This window comes from Centruroides sculpturatus, unplaced genomic scaffold (genome assembly GCF_000671375.1).
Source record: "Centruroides sculpturatus isolate CEXI.00-Female unplaced genomic scaffold, Cexi_2.0 scaffold1025, whole genome shotgun sequence".
Lineage (NCBI taxonomy): Eukaryota > Metazoa > Arthropoda > Arachnida > Scorpiones > Buthidae > Centruroides > Centruroides sculpturatus.
In genome coordinates, this window is record NW_019385163.1 from 134,821 (window position 1) to 152,225 (window position 17,405).

Sequence of the window (17,405 nt, forward strand, 5' to 3'; positions counted from 1 at the left end):
GTCCCCACAATTAACATTTAATACATGTATAATAAAATGAGTAATCATAATATGCAGAACAATCATATATAGTATATATTATGCAAGTAACACAGAGTTAATTAATAAAATTATAAATATATTATACAATAGAACAAAATTAATTAATGAAGTTAAATAATGATTAAACAGTAATTAAAATAACAAATATTAATAATAATAAATATAGTAAACAAGTTAGAGTACACTACATCAAGAATGCAAGCTGCACAAAAGTTTTACTTCAATCAATGATAATCTCCATCCATAATCTATGTCCAAATCAGCTAGCAAAATCCTGTAACTGTAATTGAAGTACCCGATTTATCTAAAAGATGCACAGGATGCATAGAATTACTGTACTTGATTTGTGTTGCTTGCAGAAAGAGCAGGCAAATTTCACACAAGTTCATATCAACCGATGAAATCCTTTAGCTGCCAGTTGAGTTCTTGATATGACTGAAATATGCACAGGATGCATGTAGAGACTTGATTTGCATTACTTGAAGAAGAAGTAGGCAAATTTCACACAAGATCATTTCAACAGATTCACTAATGTCTTGGTTGATTCTCCTTGGGAAGCCAAACTAAGGTAGAATAGCATGAGATGAAGCAGTGCACATCATCCAACGGTGAAAAAAAGACACATTACATAAATCCATTTCAACCGACAAAAGTTCAGCCGCTGTCAGGTTGAATTTCTGGCAGGTGTGTATGTAGCACAAAAACTTGTAGAATAATAATTTTGTACAGTAGAGTGTCGATTATCTGAATCAATTGGGGACTGGGGTTGTTCGGAAGATCGATGTTTCGGATAACCGATTATGTACAAAAAAATATATTAATTTATCCCATCTTGACATTTTTCTCCGTTACGTGTCGCTTTGCATTGAATTTTCGTCGATGTTAAGCCTAACAAAGACTATTGTATCGTTAAAAATTATTTTTTTATTTTGTATGAACAAAATAAATATATTGAAAAATATAAAAACAATAAAAAATTATACTTCAGAAATTAATTTAGTATCAAAAATGTAAAATATTTGAGTAGCCCAAGACATAGCCAAAGATTGCAGCGCCACAGCACTGGCGAAAATTTAAATTTGCCGACTGGAATTCTTTCGAATGATTGACTTTCGGATAATCGACGTGCTACTGTATTTCTAATAATAGTCACAAGCACAGATTTACACAAGTTCATATCAGCCATCATATCAAATTATGGCTGATTTCCTTCGAAAGTCTAAAGAATGTGTATGCACATTATGTGGTGCAAAGGTTTGTGAAAAAAAAAAAAAATTCCATCCTGTGTGGTCAAAAGACTAGCAAAATAATTAAGTCTGACATATATACAATTAATTTAGCACAAAGAACAGCATTTATTCGGATGTATGCCATCAGCCATCACCGAGAACAAACATAGAACATGTTAGACAAAGTGAAAGCAAAGTATTGAATAACAAGCCTAATATCAACCTGAATATCTTATAAAAACAATACAATATCACAGACATCTTAAACATCTATCAAGTAACATAGCCAATAATTACAAGTCGGTTGCAAAATGTATAGTTTAATTTGAATGCCAAAATAACTAAGCATAGATAGCATGTTGAGTAACAAAGTTAACTTTATTAGCTAGTCTTTTAAAATCATTGTAAATGTCACAAGTAATCCAAATGTCTGATAACCTACAAGGCCATGTGATGCCATGTTCCTCAAGTAAAAGTCGAAGTTCTAATATCTCTTGTTCGATTTTTATGCAATCATAAATATAATGTTTAGTGCCGTCCTCTACCAGACATTTAGGACACAAATTAAAATTTCTATTTGCAAATCTCACAAGATAACTCGCATAGTTTCCATGATTTGTCAAGAGCTGTGTGGTATGTGGAAAATCGTAAGACTTAGAGGTCTCACTAATTGTAAGTGTAGGTGAATTACCACGTGGGAAAGGATGCCAAGAAACAGTTTTACTTTTTTTTTTTTTTTTTTTTTTTTTTTTTCTTTTTTTTNTTTTAACTTACAGAAACTATATTCACATTCCTTTGACCATTGGAAATGACGCCCCTTTTTGGTTAATTCGGTGAGCGGCAGGGCGATGTGTGCAAAGTTTCGTATAAAGGGGCGGTAGAAGCTTAGGGCTCCCAAGAAGGATCTTACTTCTTTCACCGTCTTAGGTTGCGGTATCTTTAAAAAGGCACTTATATTATCCGGATCTGGCGTCACCCCATTCTCGTTAATCACGTGACCCAGATACCGGACAGAGTTCACGGCAAACTTGCACTTTGAGGGCCGCAAAACTAATTCAGCTTCCCTAATACGGCCGAGTACGTCTCTTAGCAATTCCACATGTTCGTGCATAGTTTCAGAAAATAAAACAACATCATCTTGGAATACAAAACAATTTACTCCCACATGTTTGGAGAGTATAGAATTCATTACCCGCTGGAAGTAACGTCCTGAGTTCTTCCCCCCTTGGGGCATGCGGCATAATTGATACTTACCCCAAGGGGTTGTAAAGGCAAACACCTCCCGTAGGTGGGGGGCCACAGGTATCTGAAAATAACCGGAATTTAAGTCCAGGACGGAGAACACCTTCCCCCCTTTCAGCTGGGCTAAAATATCATCAATTCTCATCAAGGGAAAATCTTGTCCCTTGGTGACCTCATTGACCTTCCGCAAGTCCAGGGTAAGTCGAATTTCTCCGCTACTCTTTGGGATAATGTGTATCGGGGAGTTCCACTCGGATAGTGACGGTTCAATGATACCAGCCTCTAGATACTGTTGGATTTTGTCTTTTAATTTCGATAGGAAGGTATGAGGGATACGGTATTGTCGAGTGTATATTGGGGTGCTAGTGCACAATTCAAAGTCATGGATATATTTAGTGGTACCGGTAAGCCCTTCGACCGCCTCATTGAAGATGTCAGAAAAGTCTTGGATGAGCTTCTGTACCCCTACAACCTGATCCGGAGGGAGGTGAGTCAAGTCAATTTGCTCAGTGAGGTTAGGTGGCTTAGGTGCTTCATGAAGCGACGCAAGTGCAAAGGTCAGTTTTTTCTCAGTCAGAGGGCTTCCTCTAGTCATGAGACATGCAATCTTATGTAACATCTCAGGGTAAGCACGCAGGAAATCCATACCCAGGATGCCCTGATTATCCACCAAGATTGTTGAATCCACCACGATAAATTTCACGGGAAACGCCTTATCATTTAACCTCACTTTAATTAATAATTCTATATTGCTTTTCATGACTCCGCCTGACACTCCTTTCACCCGCACATTTACAGTGCTGGTATTAAGGGAGCTACCCTTTAGGTGATCTAGTTCACAACGATTTATAAGCGATTTTTCCGCACCGGTGTCTAATAATAAGTTCAGCGCACGGCCGTTGATCTCCCCGGAAATGTATGGGAGGTTGTGGTTGTTAATGCCCGGTTCACTAGCCAGTTGAATATCCACTTCGGAACCACCATACTGGCCGCTATGGTAGTCCCGTTCTAGTTTAAATTTTTCGGGCAGTTGGCACATAGGTGGTCTCTACTTCCGCAGGCGAAACATCTCCTACCTCGACTGGGTGTGACATTGGCCCTCGTTGAGTTACATTCACCCGGCCCACTAATTGATCCCAAAACGACCTGAGACAGCTGTGATACAGTCTCCTCCAACTTAGCTAAACGAGCCACGATTTCTGCTCCAGCTATGTTACTCTTATCAGGGGGAGTCGAATCATTATGTGGTGGTACCACAACGCCGCCTACCTGAACTTCTTTAAGCCCACAGGCTTGCTCAATTTTCGCCAATTTCTCAGCTAACTCGACCGCCTCATCGAATGATTTTGGTTCACGCTCTAACAGTTTCATTCTTAAGTCCGGGTTTATCCCTTGAATGAATTGGTTGCTTAACATCTCATTTCTTAACGCGGCCATGTGTGGGTTCGCGCAGACCATTCTTTCAAACGATATACACAATCTAACCTTGAACTCACCTACTGACTCATTACGTTTCTGTCTTATGTTGATGAAGTCTTTCAATGTACCTCCATCAATCACTTTCTGTCTGTGGAAGCTACTTAGTAGAGATGTCTTAATTCTGTCGTAGTCATTCCGGTACACTTCCCGTAAGTCCAACAGCAGGTTGAAAGGTTCTCCTTTCAAGCGTGATTGGACTACGGCTAATCGGGTCCCGCTCGTCCACCCGGCGATCGTTGACACTTCTTCTAGAATATCGAAAAACTGCTTGATGGATACATTATCTGATAAAGTACCTGAAAACGTCGGGATCATCCCCAGGTATCCCGTAACGACTGGGGTCACTGCTGCTAAGTTGTGGTTTCCTGGAATGTTCATTGTGGACTCCGGTTGCATGCCGTCACTCGAACACACTGTCGTCTTTGTCTCCATTATAGACCACGTGGTAATCCTGTCGCGGACGCCAGATGTGGAAAATCGTAAGACTTAGAGGTCTTGCTAATTGTAAGTGTAGGTGAATTACCACGTGGGAAAGGATGCCAAGAAACAGTTTTTTGTTCTTTTATAAGTTTATATATATTCGTACAGTTACACTAAGGTCCACTGGATACAATGGTACACACGTAAAATGTTCTCACCGTTACAATATCATAGTCCTAGATGTTTCACTCCTTGTAATCCAATCCGCTTCGGGAACAAACAAAGAAAAACCAATCCACAATGGAAGGAGCACTTTTGCATTCACCAACTCCTCTATATCACTCGGCACGAGTGTCCCCTAACCGGTAAATGTCCGTCTTAAATACCTTTCCCCCTTCTCCCAGGTTGCCAACCCCCTTATTTCACACGGCTGAAAAATAGCCAAAAAAAAAAAATATACGAATACGTATGAGGCGGAAAGCTACAACCACACATATGCCCCACCCCAAAAAGAGAAAAAAAAAAAAAATAGGGAAAACCCCCTTACAAAATACCATTTGTCACACATAGTACCCACGATTCAGCGCGACGTAATCAACCTGACGCCATCTTAAGTTATAAGGACAACCCCTTTGCGGCATTGCATGGGCTTGATCACGACCTTCCGATGTGTCGTGCGGGTCTTCTAAGGTCTGAGGCTGGGGTTGGTCATCGGCATAAGGGCTGTAGGACTGAATTGGTTGACTTGTTTGGCGAGGGTCCACCTCCTCATTATCCTCACAGTCACAATTGCCCTCTGTCCAGTTGATTGGCCCCTTTTTTTTTTAGGTGGCGTATAGTTGTTTCTGGATCAGATGAACGGTTTTAAGCGGTCGATATGGATGGTCTGTTCGTTCCTCAATTTTTTTCCTTTGACTTGGACTACCACGTCGCTGAGTATGCGTTCCACACGGAAAGGACCCAAGTACCATGGGGAAAACTTTTTATGATGAACTTTTGATGGTCTTCTCACCAACACCAGGTCCCCCACTTTAAATTTTCTCAACTTCCGTCTCTTGTTCCAGTACCCCCGTTTGACACTTAGCTGCATCTTACTAAATTTGTCAGCCGCCCTGCGACAGACCCTAAGTTTGCTCATTAGCCTCTCACGATATTCTATGACCCCCCCACTTCCTGCTTCTGGATCGTCAACTCTCAATTCACCTGGGAGCACAGGATCGAAACCATACATTAGGAAGGCTGGGGTTTCCCCCGTCGACCCATGGATGGTATTACGGTACGCCAATAAAGCAGGGGGGATGTACTCGTCCCAGTTGGCATTATCACCATTAGAGATTTTTGCAATCATCTCGATGATTGTCTTGTTGGCCCTTTCGCAAGTCCCGTTAGATGTTGGTCTATACGCAGTGGTGGTCTTACGTTCGATGCCAAGTAACCTGCATGCGTCGGTCATTAGTTTTGAGGTCAAATTTGACCCTCGGTCAGAGATGAGGGTCTGCCCCCCACCGTACCGGCACACAATGTTCTCAAATAACAGATCAGCTATTGTTTTGGATGATATCTCGGGTACCGGTATTGCTTCAACGAATCTAGTGAACATGTCAATAAACACAACAATATACCGATTCCCTCTTCGGGATTCGGGTACCGGGCCAACCACATCGACCGCAACCACCTGCATTGGGTTATCAGGGTGGGTCACTTCTTGGACAGGTGCCTTATGAGTGACTCGGTTGAAGCGCTGGCACGTCCCACATGACGTTATATAGCTCTTGACTTTAGTTCTCATATCGGGGAAGAAGTAGGTGTCTCTAAGTTTTCTTAGTGTTTTTTCGACCCCCATATGCCCCCCTATTTCATGGTAGTGTTGTATAACAGGGATCTGGGCAGTGTCACCCACATAAATGCAATTGACATGCTCCCCCCGTCGATTCACATGTCTCTTGACCAACACTCCGTTTCTTACTTTAAAGTCACGTAGGTGAATGGGGACTCCAGTCGCCCCTCTACTTGATAGTGCGTTTTTTATCGAACGAATATGATTGTCAGTTTGTTGAGATGCAGTTACCAAATCACTTAGACCTTTCTCATTATCTTCCGGTAGTGGTGATACTGCATTAACATTCACCCCCACATCCTCAGGCTGATCATGGCAGTTGTTGTGAGCGCGCGAGAGTAAGTCAGCCACTTTGTTATCACTCCCCTTTATGTGCACCATCTTAATGTCATATTCCGCCAACTCAATAGCCCATCGCATGAGTCGACGATTATGATTGTTCATGTCCTTTAGGAACACAAGTGGCTTATGATCCGAATGCACGATTATTGGTCTACCTAATATCAGAAACCGGAAATGACGGAGGGCTAAAAGTAAAGCAAGGCACTCCTTCTCCACGATTGAATAGTTGAGTTCGGCACCGTGAAGTTTCTTGCTAAAAAACCCGACGGGTGCGAGTTGGTTTCCGCACGCTTGATGTAACGCGGCCCCCACGGCGAATTCAGATGCATCGGTGTGCAGGTGAAACACAGATGAAAAGTCTGGGTGTTTCAGTGTTGGAGGAGTAGTGATAGTGTTTTTTAACTTACAGAAACTATATTCACATTCCTTTGACCATTGGAAATGACGCCCCTTTTTGGTTAATTCGGTGAGCGGCAGGGCGATGTGTGCAAAGTTTCGTATAAAGGGGCGGTAGAAGCTTAGGGCTCCCAAGAAGGATCTTACTTCTTTCACCGTCTTAGGTTGCGGTATCTTTAAAAAGGCACTTATATTATCCGGATCTGGCGTCACCCCATTCTCGTTAATCACGTGACCCAGATACCGGACAGAGTTCACGGCAAACTTGCACTTTGAGGGCCGCAAAACTAATTCAGCTTCCCTAATACGGCCGAGTACGTCTCTTAGCAATTCCACATGTTCGTGCATAGTTTCAGAAAATAAAACAACATCATCTTGGAATACAAAACAATTTACTCCCACATGTTTGGAGAGTATAGAATTCATTACCCGCTGGAAGTAACGTCCTGAGTTCTTCCCCCCTTGGGGCATGCGGCATAATTGATACTTACCCCAAGGGGTTGTAAAGGCAAACACCTCCCGTAGGTGGGGGGCCACAGGTATCTGAAAATAACCGGAATTTAAGTCCAGGACGGAGAACACCTTCCCCCCTTTCAGCTGGGCTAAAATATCATCAATTCTCATCAAGGGAAAATCTTGTCCCTTGGTGACCTCATTGACCTTCCGCAAGTCCAGGGTAAGTCGAATTTCTCCGCTACTCTTTGGGATAATGTGTATCGGGGAGTTCCACTCGGATAGTGACGGTTCAATGATACCAGCCTCTAGATACTGTTGGATTTTGTCTTTTAATTTCGATAGGAAGGTATGAGGGATACGGTATTGTCGAGTGTATATTGGGGTGCTAGTGCACAATTCAAAGTCATGGATATATTTAGTGGTACCGGTAAGCCCTTCGACCGCCTCATTGAAGATGTCAGAAAAGTCTTGGATGAGCTTCTGTACCCCTACAACCTGATCCGGAGGGAGGTGAGTCAAGTCAATTTGCTCAGTGAGGTTAGGTGGCTTAGGTGCTTCATGAAGCGACGCAAGTGCAAAGGTCANAAGTTTTTTTTTTTTTTTTTTTTTTTTTTTTTTGTTTATATATATATATATTCGTACAACTACACTAAGGTCCACTGGATACAATGGTACACACGTAAAATGTTCTCACCGTTACAATATCATAGTCCTAGATGTTTCACTCCTTGTAATCCAATCCGCTTCGGGAACAAACAAAGAAAAACCAATCCACAATGGAAGGAGCACTTTTGCATTCACCAACTCCTCTATATCACTCGGCACGAGAGTGTCCCCTAACCGGTAAATGTCCGTCTTAAATACCTTTCCCCCTTCTCCCAGGTTGCCAACCCCCTTATTTCACACGGCTGAAAAATAGCCAAAAAAAAAAAAAATATACGAATACGTATGAGGCGGAAAGCTACAACCACACAGGTACTATGGTTAGGTATATACCATTTAAGTGTAAAAAAATGTGCAATATTAGGAATAAACTGATAAGTAATATGTTCACTGTTAAGATCCCAATTTGTCTGCCACCTAGAAAGAGTGTCTTCCCACAGCAGCCGTTGTAGTGTCTGTTTACTGATTTTATCATATTCAAAAGGTGCAGCAGTGTTCTCTGCAGCCTGTTTGGTTAAGCAATCCGCCCTTTCATTTCCTTGCACACCTTGATGGGCTCTAACCCATGTTATTGCAAAAATACAGTCTGTTGTCCGTAAAAGGTTTCGAATATTTTCAGCAATTGGATGTAATTTCAGGCTTTTTAAGAGAGTGTAGGCAGAAAGTGAATCTCTATACAAATGAATGGTTGTTCCTGGAAGATTGATATTTGCCCATTTAATGGCACAGCAAATTGCAAATAGTTCTGCTTGAAATACAGTACAACGATTGCTCAGGCATAAATTTTGAATGTAAATCTCTAAATTGTTAGCAAAAACTACAAAGCTGCAGCCAACTGCGTTATTAATTTTCAATCCATCGGTATAAATTTCAAAATCTGCAGATTGTATATTGGTGAAAGTGCAGTTTACAGAAGTGCCAGGGAACATTGTATTACCATAGGGAAAATCCCACTCAATATCATCATGAGTTATAGTATGTGAACCGCACCGTATGGACCTGCCCCATCTTAGCTGCTGTAGTCTTGCTTTTTGCATAATGGTTAGATCAATTGGGGGCTTTTTTGCTATTACTTGCAGACTTTGACTGCTGACAGTGCGATAAGCCTTAGCAATAAGTAGAAGTGCACGTCTTTGGGATGACACCAATTTTCGTCTGGGATGCACCTTTTGTGATGCCCAGTCCCAAGACCCGCAAGCATATGTGATTATAGGGATAAATATTGCATCATAAATAATAAATAATGCAGGTGCTGAGAGCCCCACTCTCTCCGAGCAACCTGTGCAAAAGATTGAAAAATAAGTCCTGTGCGGCTGGTGATATAATCAATGTGACAATCCCAGGATAGTCTGAAATCAAGCATTACGCCCAAGTATTTTAAAGTTTGATCAACCTTGATGGAGTTGCCATTCATTTTGATGTGTGGAGGTCTTTTATAAAGGTTAGGCTGTCCAGATTTATTAAAAACAATACCTTTTGTTTTTTGAATACATTAAAACATAACTTATGGATAGTGCCCCAATCAAATATATTTTGCAGCATGATATTGCCTCTAGTCTCGAGGTCTGCCCTTGACCTACCCTCCAATAACAGTAGTGCATCATCTGCATAAGCATAACTTTGCGTCTGTATAAGCATAACTTTGCATCATAATTTAAAATACAGTCGACCTCCCTATAACACTATTGATTTTTCCATTTTATATGAATTCCATGTTGTACGAGTCACTTAGATTTTACAAATACGTGAGCCGTTCACAGCCTGGCACACGTATTTGTAAAATTTAAGTGACTCATACAATATGAAATTCATATAAAATGGAAAAATCAACAGTGTTATGGGGGGTCGACTGTAATTGTGTTAAAAATGCAATTTAAATTTTTAAAAATTAATGTTATCTCTGATAAATGAGTAGAGATATTATACTAATGATTATCTTAATTCATTATTTAATTTATGAAGTTGATCTTGCATATATAATACAAATATATAAATAAATAAAAAATGAAACTTATAGAATAAGATAATGCTCATCATTATATTTTATAAGTTATATAATAATTTATATAAAAAAATAGAAAAACCTAAATATAAAAAAACTGATTTACAAACTAAAATAATTTTCTTAAACTTACTTTGCAGCATTGCCAAGCATTGTATTTGACCATCGAAATCGTATGGCATAACGAAGTTTACTTTCTCCACCTTTCTCATCTATAGCAATGAATAAGCCTTGAAGCAGAGAAAGATAGTTGTTCAGACAATTTTCAACATTTTCCACACTATTATTTGGATCACATAATAAATCCAAAAGCCGATTTCTTGCAAGCCGAAGTTCACTAAGAAAAATTGAATATTTTATTTTATTTAAACTAGCAGGCACATGGTGCAATCATGCCACTAATATATATATATATATATATATATATTACATAGTGTACTACCATTCAAAACTGGGTGTACTTGAATTAATACTACTAAAAAAACTTAATATATAGCAATTTTATAATAAGTTCTAACATTGCCTGTGTTAAACAGGCAAAAACATTAACACTTATTATAAAATTGCTACATTTTAAGTTTTTTAGTGGTTTTAATTTTTACTACATAGTCTTTATTAAAATTCCTTTTATGTTTCAATACAGATTATATATTTTTTCATTACAGTTAAATAATTATAAGTTAAGGTTAAAATATGATAATCTACATTATTTGTATTATCAATCAGTTGAGTCATTTATAATACATGGTGGCAGCATAGAGGATAACATATCAGATCCCAATGCCAGAAGTGTATTGGTTGGCAGATTGTATTGGATTCAGAATCATCTTGCACAAATCTTCTAATCCAAATACCAGTATTTTGAACAAAATCATACTTACAAAATGTGTGCTAAGTTGGTACTTTGTATTTGTAAGCTGACGACCCTTGTACCCAAAATGCATACTTTCCTAAATTTGAAGGTTATTATTAAAGACTAGATTTTTTTGTAAAAAATCTGGTCTATTTTTCGGTCGGCCTTGGTGTGATAAGCCCTCCAAATTGTTAAAATCCTGTGTTTGTGTTTGGTTAGCACAATGTTGCTGTTGAGAACGTATCATACAGGAACACTTTAAGAGGAAAAAGGTTGCTTTATTGACTTGGACGGATATAATGCATATCCGTCCAAGTCAATAAAGCAACCTTTTTCCTCTTAAAGTGTTCCTGTATGATACGTTCTCAACAGCAACATTGTGCTAACCAAACACATATAATAGAGAACAACAAGCAACCTTGATTCAAGAATGTTAAAATCCTATTTATTAGACTATCTAAAATTTAAAAAATGTACTATTTTAGATGCAATTTTTTGTTTTTAATTACATTTTAGTACGGTAAGAAATGAGAATTCACACTAAGAAGGGATTTTTGGAAATTCCCTCTGTGGGGGAGAGGGAGAGGATTAAGACTTAACCTGAGGAATGGCTTCTACTGTACTATTTTAGATGCAATTTTCTGTGTTTTTCTGGGAAATCAAACATATTTTTAGACCATCTAAAAATTCTCTAATTGGTTTCAGAAGAGGGAAACCTAATTGTTGCACACAGTGAAAACGGGTAAAATCGACTATAAACTAATAATTTTAATCTTCACTATCATTACTTTATGCCTGAGCAATGCCAGGTTCATCTGATAGTTAGACAATAACTCAGAATATATACAATATACAGCATAAAAATTGTAATGATTTATTTTTTATGTGGTTGAAATTAATTTCCATTGCTGTTAGTATACTTTTTCTGAATCATACATGATCAACTCCATATTACAAACATGGTAACAAAATTTTGTTTTCTATAAATTGTAGTGGTAAGTTATTTCTTAGGTTTAGATATTAACCTGAAACTAATAAATAATTTATTTCTTCATTCTGGAATTGAATCAAACTCGGGCTCTGAAGATCTCACCAAAATATCCCTGAGGCAGCTTATGAAAAGAATGTTTTGGGGCTCTTTAATGTCCAATGTTTCTAATACCAAGAAAATAGGAAATAAAGAAGGTAAAACTTCCTAAGATATGGCATCTCTAGGAAAACTAAAATCTACAAATTGTTTAAAATATTTTGAGCAGAAATAGTATAGAATTAATCAATTACAAAAAATAAGTCTGGTTCTACAGTAATATTTCAATGGATAAGATCAAAAATCTCTCTTAATGTATTGTTTATCAGAGGTAGTTCTTGATCAGTTCTAAATTTGAAAATAATTGATATGCAGATGCAACAGATACCAGTAGAACTATATTTTCAACAATTACCAGCTTGATGACTTAAATACTAAAATATACTACAAAATTTAAAAGGCTCTACACATCATCTTTTTTCACCTATATTTAGAGCTGCTGCTGATCCCAATTCTTTCAAAGGGATTTATATATTCTTATTAAACATCTCATAACAACTCTTGATTCTACTTTACCAAAAGAGGTCACAGAAGTCAAATTAAAGTTTAGAAACTTAGGAAATTCTATTCTTAAAGAATTTTGAAAGCACATGTTAACAATTTAAGCAAAAATCTCTCTTATTTTGATGTTTGCCAATTTATGCTGTAGATCAACAGTTAGAAGATGTATGTTAATTTCTTTGGTCCAACACAAAAAAATTAAATGGTAAGATAAATTATTTTCTCTTTATCTAAGCATAAATTTTCAAAGTGAATCTTTTTTATAATAAATAATCAGTATCCAAAATTTGATAATCTCACTACAGAAATTACTAAATATAATTTACTGTCTTTTCTTTCAGCCAATATACAGGAAAATTTTGGTATTTTGTCCTGCAGATCTATTTTGGATAGATACAATATCATTGGTTTAGTGGAGACATGGAAGACATCCATAAAACTGAAAACATTCTGCTTATGAAACAAAATGTTTCATGTAATAAAAGCTGATGCAAATTCTGGTAAAGTTGACAGACCTAAGAGCAGACTGCTTCTTTTGATATACTCTTCCTTGGGTAAGCTGGTGTTATTGTATTTTGACTAGTGTTGTAACGAATAGTATATTCGGCCTCAGGCCGAATACCGAATATTCGGCCAAAAGCGTGGCCGAATAGCCGAATATTCGGCCAAACTATTCGGCTCGATTAACGCACATACGAAAATTGGCGCACAAACCGCATTATGGCAAGGATCCCGCTCTCTATTGGCCCACTGTCACTACGCTTCGCCAATCGCGTTAATTCTTGGCAGTTGTAGCGGACAGGCGAGAGCATCATGGAAGTATGTGATAAATGATTATATCAAATGTGGATAACAATGAAATGACCTACATGTGTAAATAACGAAAGAAGAACAGAGAAGGACCGCGAAGTGAAAATGTGAAAATAAATATGAAATTGAGTTGATAACATAATCGAACAAGTCGAGGCAGCTTATTGGCACGAAATTCGCGGCCCTCAATGCCAAACAATTATTGTCATAGACTTCGGAAAGCTAAATGCTTGTAATGAAAGTCACTTAGCATGCATGGGCGAAACCCTGGGGCCGTTCGGGCTATCAAGCTGTCTCGAATCTGTGAAATCATAACTGTGACTTATATCGACATCCTATTTGTCTCTTTTCTCCGTTATAACCAGGCTGAGTCACGTAATTGTAAAATAGGAACTCTACAACGGAAAAGTGACGAATCGAAAGTATCGCGAGCGCGTATTGTGATGTATGCACAGGCATACGTGGATTAGAGCGATAGAGGAAAGAGAAAGGGAAGAGCAAAGACGAGCGCTTAAAAAGCTTAGGCAGGGTCAAACCCTCAGATGTATGAGGATTCTCCAACGATAGACGTGTACGTGTCCTGATCTTTGTAATTATAAATTGTGAATACATGTGACTAATATTATTTTCTTTTTTTATTTTGTGCATGTTACAAGTTATAAATAAATATAAACAAACAACACTAACTCGATAACATTAAATCTAAATACCAAAATGATTAATTTACTGTGTTTTTGTTATTTATTACTCCTGTTTTTAGGTATTCGGTATTCGGCTGAATAATGATTAAATATTCAGTATTCGGCCGAATAGTGAAAAATAGGCCAAACAGGCCGAATACCGAATAGTAACCAAATATTCGTTACATCACTAATTTTGACACATCAAGTGCTTTTGTTTTAATTAATTTTGAAAACTTTATTAATTATAAAAATATTGTTGTGACTTAATCATTTTCTATATAATTCCATTTTGAAAATAAGCATTTTGAAAATTGCTTCTTATAGTGAATTTGACAATCATTTCTTGAATATTTTAGAACTAGCTGTTACCCATGACTTCACCTGCACAGATTTTGTAAACAAACACCATTTATATTCAGAATTTCAACAACCATAGTAATTATTATATAACACCTCCTGCTGAGAGTGATGAGAATTGCTGAGAATCAAACGAACTATTTTCAATTTGATCAATTTTCTGGAACATTTACAATTGTTCAATAATTGAACCAATATGCAATAACAAATTCAAATTTAAAACGGTTTAAAATTTGGTAAAAATTGAAATATATAAAAATATTTATAACAATGTCTGAAATGTTATCAATTTAATACACCTACTGTAAGTACTCAATGAAGACTAAACATAGTTGAAAACAAAAAATTGCATCTAAAATAGTATAGTACTTTTGCTAGAATAGTATAATAATTTCTTTTATACTTCAGAATTCCAAACAATTGGAACTCTAATATATATTGTAGTATGACATATAAGAAAGGCAAATGTGATCTCCAAAATTATAGCCCTATAGCCTTGACAAATTTCAGAAAATTTTTGTCATTTACTAAAAAACAGATTGATAAAACAGATGCAAAAAAATAATTTACCTGGATTTCAACAGTTAACTTTTAGTAAGGTAAGAAGCACCTCTAACTCAATCTGTTTTTTCTAATATAATTCAATAAACCTTATTACAGTAATACCTTGACTTACGCGAACCCGGAGTTACACGATTTTCAAATCTCGTCAATTCGTCTTTTGTTTAAGCACCACGCAACTATTGATTACTCACTCCCCCCACACTATTGTTCAGCTTACATGCTCGGACGTGTCGAGCGGAATTGACGCATAGCTACAATTTATTTTGTGTTATTAATTTCTGTGTTTGTTATATCTAAGGAGACTTGAGAGACTCTATGTGGTGATTTCTTGTAACCGTGAATGAATCAAAAGACAAGATAAGATTAACAAGAACATTTATTAGCTTACATAAATCCGACTTGGATTTTACACAAATTGCGAAATTATACCGCAACTTACGCGAATTCGACTTACGCAGTTATCGCTCGGTCCCACCTATCGCGTAAGTTCGGGGTATTACTGTACTTTTAATTAATATCTTTATATATAAATAATTAAAATAATTTTGTATTTTGTTGGATTTTAAAATAAAATCCAATTAAAAACAAAATTCATTTTCAAAATGAATTTGCTAGTACATACTTTAATTCCAACCAAACAATGCAAATTCATAAATGTTTTTAAATTAATACAGTACATCATTACTTTAGTTGCTTGATATAACTTTTTGACGAAAAACTACAAAGGCCATATTATATCAAACCAAAAAGTAGAACAAATAAGCAATGTAAAATATAGCTAATAGTGTAGGTGCAAAATTTAGCACCTACTATAAAACCAGAAAGTTCATTCATATATGGTAAAAAGTAAGAAAATTTCCTTGATACATACATATATCAAGTCTCAAGTGATTTTTTTTTAACTATATGTAATTCTTATTGATNTTTCAATATATATATATATATATTTACCAAAATATAAATATCTGATATTATATTATTATTCTTGATAGGTAATTTTGACCTGAACACCAGAAAGCCAATTTTAAAATTCTTTGTGCAAATATTTCTTATATAAATTTGAATATAAAGATTCAAATTTCTCTGTAATTATTCAATTACAAAAAATCACTTTTCTACAGATTTGGATTGGTTTTTTATTTTCAATCACTTTTCTGCAGATTTGGATTGGTTTTTTATTTTTTTCCGCCCTGCGGGCACTAGAAGGGCCTCTTACAGCAGGCCCATTATGGGTTCGGTTCGGCTTGGCCCACAATGGGGCCGCCGGGTTATGAGGGACGGGGCCCGACGTATCCAAACAGACCATACTCGGAAAAATTCCTGGGAATTCGTTAACCCGTCCAGATTCGATCCGAAGTCCTCCAGGGCGGCAGGCTGTCACTTTGACCGCTCGGCCGTCCGGCCGTCTAGGATTGGTTTATTAAAATACAATTACATTCGATCAAAGTAAAGATTTAATTCAAAGTAACGTTGCAAAATGATATTTTCGTAACAATAGCATAAACTAAAAACATGAAACTTTGAGTAGCTCATACTTAATTCTTACAAAAATTCTTAATTTTTATTATTTGAAAATATGTTTAATTTTGTAAGCTGCTATGATTCATCATAATATACATTAAAATATACTACAATTTTTATATCTAAATTATTATTTTGGTGTTATTTCTGTTAAGAATTTCTGCTCTAACAAGCTTATTGATATAATAAATCAATCAATAAACTTAAAAATTACTTTAATTGAATATATTGATGCATGAGTCTTTAATTTAATAATATAATAAAGCATAATTATTTAAATTATAATAAATTCTGAAAATGTCAGGTAACAAACCTGCAAAGTTTTATTGCCTGACTGTCACTGACAATCATTTTCAAATCGAAATTGATTTGCGATGTTGCCTTTAAAGGGTTCCTGTGGAACCAATGCGCCATGTTGATGTTTGAAGGATTTCACGATCTGTGACGCAACCATGATATGGCAATTTCGTCACAAAATTGTGTCAAACGTCAACTGTTTGACGTAATGGTTGTTCTCAGCGCCGTCTGAAACTAAGAAATGTATGTTTATTTTAACATTATAAAAAATAACATTTATAAACATTTTAAATTAATTATTACAAATTATGAGTGATATTTTTATTTTAAAAACGTATTAGGACTTTCTCTTTTTCCACTCATTTCGTTTTAATGTATGTTTAATGAAACTTATGCGGTATTTTTTTGGAAACAACGAGCTATAATATACTACGTAAAGTGGCTGTGACCTTAGATAGAGCGCTCTGGGTGGCAACGACGGGTACTATCGACCGCCATTTTGTTTTAAGTCAAAACATTGAAGTCTCTACCACGTGTTAGAAAGGATTGTCACTTTAGAATCTGTTTATCTCATCTAAATCTAGATTGTTTCATCTTGAATTTAGTTATTTTCTAGACTTTGTA

General features: G+C 36.7%; 1 protein-coding gene across 2 annotated transcripts in view; it reads right to left on the reverse strand.

Moving 5' to 3' along the window:
• The window catches only part of LOC111635631 (BRO1 domain-containing protein BROX-like), a 93,938-nt gene extending 76,947 nt beyond the window's left edge, over nucleotides 1-16,991 (reverse strand). Inside the window, exons 1-2 of one of the 2 annotated variants that reach the window (XM_023380648.1) lie at nucleotides 16,798-16,991; nucleotides 10,242-10,445 (exon numbers count right to left, since the gene is read on the reverse strand). In XM_023380648.1, coding sequence (XP_023236416.1) covers nucleotides 10,242-10,445; nucleotides 16,798-16,898 — 305 coding nt within the window. In that variant the 5' untranslated portion in view covers nucleotides 16,899-16,991. The remainder of the gene's footprint in view (nucleotides 1-10,241; nucleotides 10,446-16,797) is intronic. The other variant, XM_023380647.1, reaches the window with a different exon arrangement.
• Nucleotides 16,992-17,405: the final 414 nt, after the last annotated feature.